The following is a 13,623-nucleotide window of genomic DNA, read 5'->3' as shown; positions in this document are numbered from 1 at the left end:
GGGCCACTTTCTTCTGGCCACAAAGGGGCCGGAATGGAGCGCTCCGCGGCATACAAATGGGCAGGTCACGTGGTCCCCGGCTCTTGGCTGGACTGGGAGGACCATATGGCGCATGCCGGGGAGGAAGGAGATGGGGCGGGGGTAGGGGTGGGGGAGAGGGGAGCTGGAGTCGGATGCGGGTGGGAGAGGAGCGAGGCTGAAGGGGCGGGGGCGGGAGGAGGAGGGCGGAAGGGAAGGGAGCGCGGAACCCCGGCGCGTGCGCAGGCGCGGGGCGCTTGGAACCTGCTTGCCCGCTAGGCTCCTGGCCCCGCCCGCGCTCAGCATCACCAACTCGGCTATATAACCTGAGCGCCCGCGCTGCCGGGACACGAGGAATTCGCCCCACGCAGAAGGCACGGCGCCCAGAGGCCCCAGGGTTATGAGACCATCACTGCTCAGGACTTACTAACAACTGCAGGTAATTAAATCCTTTAATTTTGGGGGGGAATAAAAGCAATTGAAGATGAACCTACATATTCTGTATGTGTGCGTCTGTAGGCGCGTTTATGCGTTGAGACAGGCATTCCTTTTCATAATTGCAAGGCGAATACGCACACAGTTTGAGTTGCATCACTCAAATACCCGCTGCAGGCCTAATAATTTTTAAAAATCCGTTTTACTTTTTTTTGTTGTTTGTTTTTTGGAGGGGAAAAAGTATAGGAGCGTCTTTGGATTTTTAAAAAATATAATGTCCTATAACTCTATGATTATTTCCTAGTGGTGATTTCAAAGTTCTGAAAGCAGATAACTACTTCAGTATTTCACTTCTATCAATAAGGGCGAAAAAAAAGCCCACGTTACCAAGATTTATTTTGTAGACAAGTATTTTATGCACATAGGGAATAGCAAATTATTTTTTCAGTGAATGAAAGGGGTATTGATACTTTGAATATACACACCCTAGAAAATAAACCGAGTTGAGAGGTAGTTTAGTTGAGAGGGGATAAAATGTGGAGAAAGAGAGAGGGACCCTCTCCTGCTACCTGTTACTGTCCCAGAGTCGGCCAAGTCCCCAGCAGCCACTGCAGGAGCCAGAAATTCAGTTGTCTAACTAAAGGCTTTTTATTTTCCTTATAAGAAGCAGCAACTTCGCCATTACCATTCTCTGACCATTATAATTATTCAGTCTTTTAAAGGGAGGTTTGAGGCGAACTTTGAAAAGCCCCAATAAAGAGCGGGCGGCCCTTTCAATGGGCTGTTTATTAGAGAGGAGCTTTTCGCACCTGATCCCCGGCGCGCCGAGGAGCGCTCTGCGCCGCGCCCCGGGTTCTGGCCCGGTAGCAAGCGCTTTTATACAAGGTGGAAATTCAGCAGAGGGTCAGAGGGATGGGAGGTGAGAAAAGAAAGGCAAGGGTGGGATGGAAACCCCCCGCCCACTTTTGTTACCAAATGCTTCGTTGATGGTGAAATAATTTTGTGGAAAATACTTTTTCTCCACCATGCATTTGCTTTTCAATCTCCACTCCGTATAATCTTCTTAAAAATCACTGCCAGCGTTAGTAAATTACGTAAGGGATCTTCAACTTTAATCGCCGAGTGCGGGGAGGCCAGAACCGAGATGGAAACATAATTGCAATTTTCAAACTCGTCTTTTTTTGTGGAGTTGTGACTTTGAACTCATGCAAATAAACATGAAGTCGCCGAAATACACACTCATTTTCACACACATTATCCTACCGGATAATCACCATAAACACACAATCACAGGGAAACATACACCAGAAGTGTACTTATGACACTTATTTTAGCTCCTATTCACACTTAGCCCTGTCCTGTCTCCTACGTACCAGCCGGGCACACACAGGCCCTTATAAAACTGCATTTAACTTTTCCTCGGGGGCATTCATTTTGTAATCAGCTGGTAGTTCTTTTCCTATGCATTTCTCTAGGGTTAGTGAGAGCTGAAGGCCTTTGTAGTTTTTGAATGTAGCGTTTTTCTCCTTTTCTGTTTTCCCCTCTTCCCTGTTGAATGTAGGAAACCTAAACATGACCAAATCGTACAGCGAGAGTGGGCTGATGGGAGAGCCTCAGCCCCAGGGTCCTCCAAGCTGGACAGATGAGTGTCTTAGTTCTCAGGACGAGGAGCACGAGACAGACAAAAAGGAGGATGACCTCGAAGCCATGAACGCGGAAGAGGACTCGCTGAGGAACGGGGGAGAGGACGAGGAGGAAGATGAGGACCTGGAAGAGGAGGAGGAAGAGGAAGAGGAGGACGACGATCAAAAGCCTAAGAGACGCGGCCCCAAAAAGAAGAAGATGACGAAGGCGCGCCTCGAGCGTTTTAAGCTGAGACGCATGAAAGCCAACGCCCGGGAGCGGAACCGCATGCACGGGCTGAACGCAGCGCTGGACAACCTGCGCAAGGTAGTGCCCTGCTACTCCAAGACGCAGAAGCTGTCCAAAATCGAGACACTGCGCTTGGCCAAAAACTACATCTGGGCTCTGTCGGAGATCTTGCGTTCAGGGAAAAGCCCTGACCTGGTCTCCTTTGTACAGACGCTCTGCAAGGGTTTATCCCAGCCCACCACCAACCTCGTTGCTGGCTGCCTGCAGCTCAATCCTCGAACTTTTCTGCCTGAGCAGAACCAGGACATGCCTGCGCACCTGCCGACCGCCAGCGCTTCTTTCCCTGTGCACCCTTATTCCTACCAGTCTCCGGGGCTGCCCAGCCCGCCCTACGGCACCATGGACAGCTCCCATGTCTTCCACGTCAAGCCGCCGCCTCACGCCTACAGCGCGGCGCTGGAACCTTTCTTTGAGAGCCCTCTGACTGATTGCACCAGCCCTTCCTTTGACGGACCCCTCAGCCCGCCGCTCAGCATCAATGGCAACTTCTCTTTCAAACACGAACCGTCCGCCGAGTTTGAGAAAAATTATGCCTTTACCATGCACTATCCTGCAGCGACCCTGGCAGGGGCCCAAAGCCACGGATCAGTCTTCTCGGGCGCCGCTGCCCCTCGCTGTGAGATCCCTATAGACAATATTATGTCCTTCGATAGCCATTCACATCATGAGCGAGTCATGAGTGCCCAGCTCAATGCCATCTTTCACGATTAGAGGCACGTCAGTTTCACCGTCCCTGGGAAACGAACCCACTGTGCTTACAGTGACTGTCGTGTTTACAAGAGGCAGCCCTTTGAGTATTACTGCTGCAAAGTGCAAATACTCCAAGCTTCAAGTGATATATGTATTTATTGTCGTTACTGCCTTTGGTAGAAACAGGGGATCAAAGTTCCTGTTCACTTTATGTATTATTTTCTATAGCTCTTCTATTTTAAAAAATAATACAGTAAAGTTAAAAAAATGCACCACAAATTTGGTGCAGCTGTATTCAGATCATATTAATTATCTGATCGGGATAACAAAATCACAAGCAATAATTAGGATCTATGCAATTTTTAAACTAGTAATGGGCCAATTAAAATATATATAAATATATATTTTTCAACCAGCATTTTACTACTTGTTACCTTTCCCATGCTGAATTATTTTGTTGTGATTTTGTACAGAATTTTTAATGACTTTTTATAATGTGGATTTCCTATTTTAAAACCATGCAGCTTCATCAATTTTTATACATATCAGAAAAGTAGAAATTATATCTAATTTATACAAAATAATTTAACTAATTTAAACCAGCAGAAAAGTGCTTAGAAAGTTGTTGTGTTGCCTTAGCACTTCTTTCTTCTCTAATTGTTAAAGACAATTGCACAATTTGAGCAGTTCATTTCACTTTAAAGTCGTTCTCTCTCCTGAAAATGAAAACCAGATCCATAATTCTTAAGAGAATGAGTAAAAACAAGAGATGCATTCCCTATCAAAACATATCAATTCAGTACTTGCACAAGCTTGTATATATTATAAACAAATGCCAACATACCCTTCTTTAAATCAAAAGCTGCTTGACTATCACATACAATTTGCACTGTTTCTTTTTAGTCTTTTACTCCTTTGCATCCCATGATTTTACAGAGAATCTGAAGCTATTGATGTTTCCAGAAAATATAAATGCATGATTTTATACATAGTCACACAAATGGTGGTTTGTCTTATATTCATGTAATGAATCTGAGCCTAAATCTAATCAGGTTGTTAATGTTGGGATTTTATACCTATTGTAGTCAATTAGTACAGTAGCTTAAATAAATTCAAACCATTTAATTCATAATTAGAACAATAGCTATTGCATGTAAAATGCAGTCCAGAATACGTGCTGTTTGAGATGTGATACTGGTACCACTGGACTCAATATGTACTGTAATCTTGTTTGTAATCCTGTATATTATGGTGTAATGCACAACTTAGAAAACACTCATCCAGTTGCAATAAAATAGTATTGAAAAATCTGAACAGTTGTTGCATTTCTTCTTAAAGGGATTTTTTTAAAAGTATAAATAATTCCTAAGGATAACAACTGCTTAACTTGCTGAGGTAAAAAAATACTAAGTTCTATTTGTAGAAAAAAATTAAAAAGTTTAGTTTAACACAAACTCTCTAGTCTATCTTGCTTAGGGAGTCACCAACTCTTTGTAGTTAAGGAATGAACCTAACTGATATTTCATTACTTGGACTATGAGGCTGGGGTTGGGTGAGGTTTGTGAAGAGACCAACAGTTGTACTTTTGGTTTTGGTTTCCATCCCTTTATATGAATTTGTGTTTTCTTCTATTTTTTTTAGAAGGGATTTAGTTAATTCTTAACAAACAAGACCCAAACAAGTATCCTAGCTTAGTTTATCTACATATCTAAGAACATACTATTTTTTTTTTACCTTTTTCTTAGTCCTTTTCTATCTGTACCTGAAGTGAAACATTCTCTACTGCAAAATAGTCATATCCTGAAGAGAAAGTGATATTCCCTTAGAATATGAGAGAAATGATTTGATTAAAGAATCTAAGAAGTGGCATTTTATCATTGTTATGTAATTGAGATGATTTCAGTAATTCTTCAGGAAAAAGTAGTGATGAACTGCTTGTACTCAAGAACATACTATTTGTACTGTGATATGTTTTTTGGATGGTCTAATTGTTTCCTCGCCCCCTTTGGTGTACTAGTCTCCTGTTTCATAAATGGAACTCACTGAAGAAGACGTAGAGATGATTCTGTCCATTGGTAAGGCCACTAAAAAGTTTGGCATTTCTCTCCGTCTGGATGTGCTGACTGACAGGAGCGATTTCTAGGGACTAGCATGTTGGCACTTGTACCCTGGCTCCACTGTGGTGCTCTGATTACTGTCATTAGTGACTCCATTGTTCTTCCTCTGATTCGGATGCCACGTTGGATGACTACCTCCCTTCCCAAGCTTGTTCCTTTAATCCCGGTTCTCATTGGTGATTTAGGGGTTCCAGAAAGCTGACCTCATTTAGCAAGCTGCTCCAGAAAAATGTGAGTAATCTAATGGACAGGAACAATTAGCCATACTAATAACATTGCCAACGGGGCTACATCAAGCTGTGACAGTAGCAGTAAGGAATATTTCAACATTAAAAAAATGTTTGAGTGCAATTTAAAATATATCATTTTAGCATGTTTTCCATCAGCCTTCATCACATAGCAGAAATACTTTTAAGTTAGTCCCAACTTTATCCAAAATGCAATCGTCTCATTCCAAGTGAAACAGAGTTGTTATTTTGGAATCAAGCTGTTGCTTCCCATATCCAAGATTGCTTTCACTGTTCTTTCTCTAAGAGACATAATACTGAGATGATATCTGAACACTGCCAGCCTTCCAGCCTAGGAGATCATGAAGTGAACATTCAGATCTTATGTGATCTATTCAGCAGCTCAGTTTCACCTGTAATGAAAATTAAATTTCTTCATGCAAACTGAAAACTGTTGCTGTAATGAACAGAAGAAATAAGAAGATGCCATTTTAAGAATTCCAGCTTTTAAAACAGCAAGCAGTGAAATCTGTGGATTATTTTTTGTAAGGTAGGAATGAAAACTCTAATTAGGTTTGCTATTGCCCCCCCCCCCCATTTTACATGTATAACTTCATTCTAAGCTTAGAGATTCTTTCAGTCAGTCAAGGAGTAACTCACATGCCACCATCTTTTATTCAAAGGCAGGCACAGATGTTCCTTCTGCAGGGGAGGTTTTAATTTATGAAAATGATATTGTTTATGCATGAATGAACTGAATGCACTCTGCATATACACAGCACTTCCATCTGATCAGAGAAATACCACAGAACCAGTGCCAATGTCAGAAACATATTCTACAAATTTACTCACTTAAATGTTTAATGAATATTTGGAAGGCATTTTCAAACCACAAGAAACCTTTTCAATCATTTTTTTCTTTTCTTTTGAAATCGCTCGGCATATTTAAAAGAGACTCTTACTGTTTTCATAATTGGCCAATGCCTATATCTAGAATAGAAAATGTTTTACTAAGTGAAAAGTGACCAAAAGGAAGAAACATTGGCAACTATAGCTTCATTGGGGAAAACATTTCTTTTAGTGTTGTTATATATGTCTGCTTACCAGTAGTATTTAGGGTTCTGGGTATACCCTAATCCTGAATAATTAGTATTCCCATCAAATAAGATGTTTAGATCTACTTATTTAATGTGAAAAAGCTCTGATGAGTTGTTTCCAGAATAAGGTGGTGTTTAAAATCAGTAGACAATTTCATAGTTGGAGATGAAATATTTTAACTAAATATTTTGACTGGTACAGAATTCCTTTTGAATTCTGTATAACTTAGATTTCATTTATGTCATCAATGACAAATACAGTATGATCTATCTACTTTTACTCTTAAAAGACAGTAAAATGTAAATTAAAATAGAAGCTTATATCTTAGGAATGTTCTACTAAGTTTAGGTTTATAATATGTTATAGAAAATAATATTAAAGTGAACCATAACCTTTATAATTTATTAACCTTAAAAAAACTATTTTCACATTTGAAAGTCTATAATTCTTACAAAATTAATGCATTTCTGAAAGAAGCTAGCAATTACTAAAATGATACATGGATCATTAGCTAACAGTTTGAACCAAGCTGTTTCACTTCTATAATTAAACAAGAGATTTAAAGTGAAAATATCTATTAAACAATTAATAAAACTAGGTTTCAAAACATAGGCTGATTTCATCCTAATGGGAATCATATAATAGCAGAACTATTTCTTAAACTACACTAAAATCTCTTTTCCTTTTCTACCACCATTACTTATTTCCTGAAAGCCATCTAAATAAAATCTTTAATTCCAGGATCTGATAAAGAATAAAAGCGCCAATGCACCATCTTGTGGAACACCAGGACTGAGAACTCTTGTTGTTACCATGCACAGAGGCGTCCTGGCATCAGATGCATAGTGATTTGTATGGTGGCATAATCACTGGCTCCTGGCCAGGCATTATGTTTCAGAGGACACTATTGTCAAGAACCATTCAACTAGAAATCTGCGCTGTATGCACTCAAAAGTTGGGATCATCTGCCTTCCTATGTCAGGAAGAATTCTGTGCTGGCAATTGACTCATGGACTCTCTTCACACACATGAACATTTGGTTCAGTGGTTCCGATGGAATTAGCTGTGTAACCAAACTAGTGGCATCACCAAGACAAGGCAGCAGCCTCTGAAGACTTCTGTTTAAATTGCTAATCTTAAACTATCTTAAAAGGCAGAGTATCATGTTAATCCTGGACTAAATCTTCAGATACATTAAATGTGATTTGGCTATCTCAACAGTATTGTGTAACTGCCCAGCTAACTTAGAGATAGGTGGATAGTGACGGTAACCATCTCTATGAATCCCCGGGTATGGAGTCATCTAGAGTGGCTGGGTTGTGAAATGACATCTAGAGATGAGAGAGTAAATTTAATCTCTTATTCTTAAGGTAACTTGGTAACTTTGTCGTTATTTAGTCAGTAAATCGAGTCCAACTCTTTCGCAACCCCATGGACTGTAGCCCACTAGGCTCCTCTATCTATGGATTTCCCAGGCAAGAATACGGGATTGGGTTGCCGTTTCCTTTGCCGGGGGATCTTCCCAACCCAGGGATCAAACCTGCATCTCCTGCATTGGCAGGCGGATTCTTTACCACTGAGCCATCTGGAAAGCTCTAACCTGGTGACTTACTTTACTGTTAATAAGATTAAAAGCTAACTCTGCTTTGTGCTTTGATGTCATAAGCAGCAGGCAGTCACAAGAAAGGCTTCCCACACTTATTAGGTAAGTGCTAAGTGTTTTCCATTCATTCCCGTATTTCATCATCAGAGTAGCCCTGTATCTTATTTTACAGATGGAGAAACGTTGAGAAGCTGGGATATGTAGATATTTCATTATTGATTTCCTTCCTTCCTTCAGGTTCTAACTCAGAAGCAACTTTCCGCAAGTTCTTCCTGATTCCCATTTAAAGTAGCAATCAACCAAACCAAAATCATTGTTTTCAACTTAATCAAAATCACTACTGTATGGCCCCTCCTGTTTTTCAGAGCATGTATCCATCTGATGTTATCTTGCTTATTTTAAAATTATCTACCTCTCTCAATAGAATGTAGGCTTCACAAGAAAATGAACCTTATCTGATCTGTTTGTTGCTGTTTCCCGGGTGCTCAGAAGACCCACAGGTCCTCAATGAATATGAACAAATCAAATTACACTAATCTGATGCCAAAACCTTAACCACTATGCTACAAATTAAGTCGACTGAGAATGAAGAGCGCTACAGATGATTCTCATCCCAGTAAAAGTTATAAGCATTAATTCTATAAAAAGAGAACAATTGGAATTAATTTTCTATGACACCATGGCACCAAACTCCCCCATCCCACCCCACCCCTTCTGAGCATTAGTAATCATGAGTTACCAGGAATCTCTTCTTTTTATTGATATTGATTGGTTAAATATAATTTCAAATCAGAATAAAAAGAGACCTAAAATGTTACAAGCTATGTCCAGATCGCACCTTTTTTTTTTTAAGATGGTTAAGAACTCGAAAGCATGGTACTTTCCCCCTTTTTGTTCATCATTCTTTAAGCAATAGTTCTTGATTTATTACTGGTGTTATGTAAAACTGCCCCAAACTTCCTTATCATCACTGAAGAGTTTAGATTACAGCAGATCAGAATCTAAGCCATCATGAGTATGTACTCCAACAATGAGTTTGAGAAGCTGAGTAGCATTTGACAAATTAAAAATAAGCTATACAGAGGCAGATGATGGGACAGAAATAGAAATCCACAATGAAAAGGAGTGCTTTATAGTCACAACAGGTGTCGGTTAAATCCATCTTTCTCTAATGTATGAAATAGATTAAGAAATGCTGTTAAGTTTATGGGGAATATGATTTTCCTTATCAATACAACACAATTAAGGGAAAACAGAGTTATCATTTTCAGCGACATTGGGTGGTCATGTTAATACTACACATGAATTATTAGGAGAGCTGTTTAGGAAGCAGAAAAAAAATGGAAGAATCAGTATTGTTGGAAGGTGATTTAGTATAAAATCACTGAAAACTGAAGAATAACTAGTGTTCTTTAAAATAATCATATACAGAATGCTCTATTGATTGCGATAAATATTGCTGAATTATCTAAACTATAATATCTACTTCAAAATGTTTATTGTATAAACTTAGAACATCAATAAGATTTCTTAATATTTTCTCCGGATGATGTCAGTTATGACGTCCATGAAAGGGAATGACCATGAATAAAAAAACAGTTAATTCCTTACCCCTAATACTTTGGCCACCTCATGCAAAGAGTTGACTCATTGGAAAAGACTCTGATGCTGGGAGGGATTGGGGGCAGGAGGAGAAGGAGATGACAGAGGATGAGATGGCTGGATGGCATCACCGACTGGATGGACATGAGTTTGGGTGAACTCCAAGAGTTGGTGATGGACAGGGAGGCCTGGCGTGCTGCAATTCATGGGGTCACAAAGAGTTGGACACGACTGAGCGACTGAACTGAACTGAACTGAATGTCACTACGGAGAAGTCAATGGCACCCCACTCCAGTACTCTTGTCTGGAAACTCCCATGGACGGAGGAGCCTGGTGGGTTGCAGTCCATGGCGTCGTTAAAAGTCGGATGCGACTGAGCAACTTCACTTTCATTTTTCACTTTCACCCTTTGGAGAAGGAAATGGCAGCCCACTCCAGTGTTCTTGCCTGGAGAATCCCAGGGATGGGGGAGCCTGGTGGGCTGCCGTCTACGGGGTCGCACAGAGTCGGACACGACTGAAGCGACTTAGCAGCAGCAGCAGCGTCACTAGTGATTGCAGTCCTTGTCTACTCATGGCAGGGAATTATAAATTTATAACCTGTGGTAGGTTGCAAGTATGGAGCCAAGAAATGTTCATATCCAAGAACTGAGTAGAAAATATACTAGAATTCTAAAAGGAGACTTGGGATAATCTCACTTGCCATTGCTAGATAACTGAATAATTTTCAGCAAATGATTAAATACATAATAAATAGTAGAAAAATGCACACAAGTTACAACTAGAATCTAAGTATGGATATTTACTTAAATTATTTTTACTGAAAGAATTCCTTAGTTAATGCAGACAAGCCTACTTATTTAGATATTTTGAAATCCAAACATATGATTTTTGGATAAAGAAACTCTATTTTAATGTCCATTTGACTCTGATGAGCATATTAAAAATGTTAAATAAAGAGATATTTTGTTCCTAAAGGTTTCATGTTTAATTAACTAAAAAGCGTTTATCTTACTTAAAAATATATTATTAAGGAAAGACATATATGCTGTACTGAGTTCAGTAATGCCCTCCCTCCACTCCCCAAAATTCATACCCAGCCAGAACCTCATAATGTGATCCTACCTGGATAGGGTTCAAATAATACATCTTAAGATGTAGTTAACATGAGGTCATACTGGATTAGAGTAATCCTTACAAGAAGGGGACTGTTGTCCTTGTCAGGAGAGATGGACATGCAGGCAACACGAGGGAGAACAGAGATGCAGGCAGAGATTAGAGTGACAGGTCTCCATGCCAAGGGAGAATTGTCAGAACTGCCAGCAACCACCAGAGTCTATGATAAAGGCATGGAACAGAGTTTCCCTCTGAGACGCCAGGAAGGAACCAACCCCACAGACACCTTGATTTGGGACTTCTGGCCTCCAGAAGTGTGCATGATACATTTCTGTTGTTTCAAGCCACCCCAGTTTGCAATAATTTGCTATGGTGCTTCTAGGAAACTAATACATAAGCCTACAATGAATTGATATGTTAGCTATACATATAGAAGAATTCATTTAAAATCTTATAAAATTTTACCATGAAGTTTTAATGACATAATATATAACTACCAGCATATTTTAGTTTGTACCAGGTTTGATATTTAAACAGCTGACAAATAGTAGCTATTTAATAAGCATCTGAATTATGTAAAAGTTTTATTGGTTTTTATTCATTTGAATTAACTTAAGCTGACATCCAGATTTAGTGAAGTGTGAACAGACACATCCAATAAACTAAGAGGGCTTCTGTTTAAAAGCCTTGTTGTAGAATGCATAAAAAGTATAGACTAGACTATTAACTTATTAATTCTTTATGTGAAAAATGCCATATTTATTCTCTAGGCTGGGCAGTATGTATACTAAGAAACAGACCTCTGAATAAACAAACATAGCATTTTCCTTGGGTTCATCAATATGCATTCAACACACAATTTTATGACCTGTAAAATTACATAATTAAAGAAAATGACTGTGGTCCAAGTGAATGTAAATACCCATGACTTCTAAAAGCTTTCTCTCTTCTAGGTTATATAGGGCCTTCGGCCATGACTCTTTTGGGGAACTTGAAACCCAGCAACTAAGATGCCAACCTTAGTTATATAGGACTATACATCTTGTTATCTGACTGATTTCTCAAAATACCAGTTAGTGATGGTTTCTTCTGAAGGTATTCAATTCATCAGAAGTGTTAGTTTACACAGATCTGGGACACTATCTTGTTCTTAACGTTTTTTGTGTTTGGACTGTTGGTACTTGTGTCTCTTACGCTTAATTCTTGGTTCAGTTCCCTGCTCGCCCTCATGCGGACATGAGTAAGAAATAAATCGTCATTGTTTTAAGCCTCCAAATTCTTTCAAACCACATTGCAACTCTGCCCCTGCTGACTGATAAAGACATTAACTTTTTAAGGTAAAATGACATGCAAGGTACTGTGACGGGAAAAGAGAAACTTCCTTGGTTTATGTGGGAAGTAGCAACGGAGATATGCGCTCCTCTTCTGACAAATGTGGTATTTGGATTAGAGGTCTGGAGTGCAGCAGCCATTTGGCTGTTTGGAAGAGGAGAGTGGAGTAGATGGACTCACATGGAGCAGAGAAGGATACATTATGGAAGGCAGAGTGAAGAAGAGGAGAGGAAATGGTTTTGCATTGTATTATTTGAGCCACTGGACCAGTTCTCTTCATAATCTATCCCCACCTTTCTAATTAGGATTTATTATTATTTTTTTAAACCAGTTTGAATTGGGAAAACTTTTTGATACCAAAGAGATTGTGATTTTGTTGTTGCTTGGTCTTTTTTATACATAAAGATGGAGAAAACTGTATATAGTAAAGATGAAATTGAATAAGATGTGAGATGTGGGTGTGTCTGATGGAAGAAGTTGCTGGGCAGACTGGACGGAAGAAGATCTGAAACACAATTCCTTTGGACCATAGAGATACCTTTTCTAGAGACGAGTCAGGGTGGAGAAAGAGAATTTCAGGACTCAGGGTTAGAGCATATGGGAGTTTATTCTTACCAGGTTCTTTCATGTGAAGACGGAGGCATGATTGATTACATGCTAAGTGAGAGGGAGTTGAATGAGAAAACTGAAGGTTTATAGCAGCCTCGCCAGGAGTAAGGAGAATGAGCTCCATGAACACTGGTCAATTGGAGCATAGCAGGGCTTAGAGCCAAGCACAGTTTGAGGCCTGTAATACTGTAGTAGTTTGAGGTAGCCTTAACCCGCATGCTTCAGGGGAAATCTCTCAATAGCCCATACTTCAGAGCGGAAGCAGAAGATAGTTGCTGGTTTTCATGCATTTGGATGAAAGAGGTGGAGGTGCTGTTAAGGGAGAAGTTGGCATGATGTGCCATGGAGCCCAAGAGAGCAAAGACTGAATCCGCCGGGTAGATGGGCAAAGATAGCCCGACACCTCGGCAATGGCTTGAAAGGAGGAAGAGCGCCAGCTGAATTTGTGGATATGGCTAAGGAGATTTTTGGCAGAATAGTGTAAGTACCAATCGGCTTCTTTTAAGGTTTTACAAGGGAGTAAACAAGTCAGTGTAATTTACAAGTCAGTGTAATTTACAAGTCAGTGTAATTTAGAGGAATTAAAGAAGGTGCAGGGAAGATACTCTGGCTAAAAAAATAAAAATAAATAAAATTTCAAAGCAAAAAATGTCCTCAAAGCAAAGATAAAATGTAGGCTGTTTGCAGTTAAGCATGCTCTCAGGTCAAGATGCAATGAAGCCTGTAGCTAGAAGACAGTTTACGTGAACAAAAGTACTTCTAAGAACAGTAAGTATTATACCCTAATCCCCTGAATTGCTGTCTAAAGTACAGAGGGGCCAATCTTGAAGAGATTTCTGGGACTG

The 13,623-nt window shown here is 39.8% G+C and overlaps 1 protein-coding gene across 1 annotated transcript; it reads left to right on the top strand.

The window, feature by feature from the left end:
- Positions 356-4,389, top strand: NEUROD1 (neuronal differentiation 1). The gene is made up of 2 exons (XM_005675897.3): positions 356-457; positions 2,015-4,389. Exon 2 carries the CDS (start codon positions 2,026-2,028, stop codon positions 3,094-3,096), a length of 1,071 nt encoding a protein of 356 aa, XP_005675954.1. The 5' UTR covers positions 356-457; positions 2,015-2,025; the 3' UTR covers positions 3,097-4,389.

Source organism: Capra hircus, chromosome 2 (assembly GCF_001704415.2).
Source record: "Capra hircus breed San Clemente chromosome 2, ASM170441v1, whole genome shotgun sequence".
In the NCBI taxonomy this organism is placed as follows: Eukaryota; Metazoa; Chordata; class Mammalia; order Artiodactyla; family Bovidae; genus Capra; species Capra hircus.
Note: the sequence above shows the minus strand (reverse complement) of the source record. Positions and strands in the feature narration are given on the sequence as shown.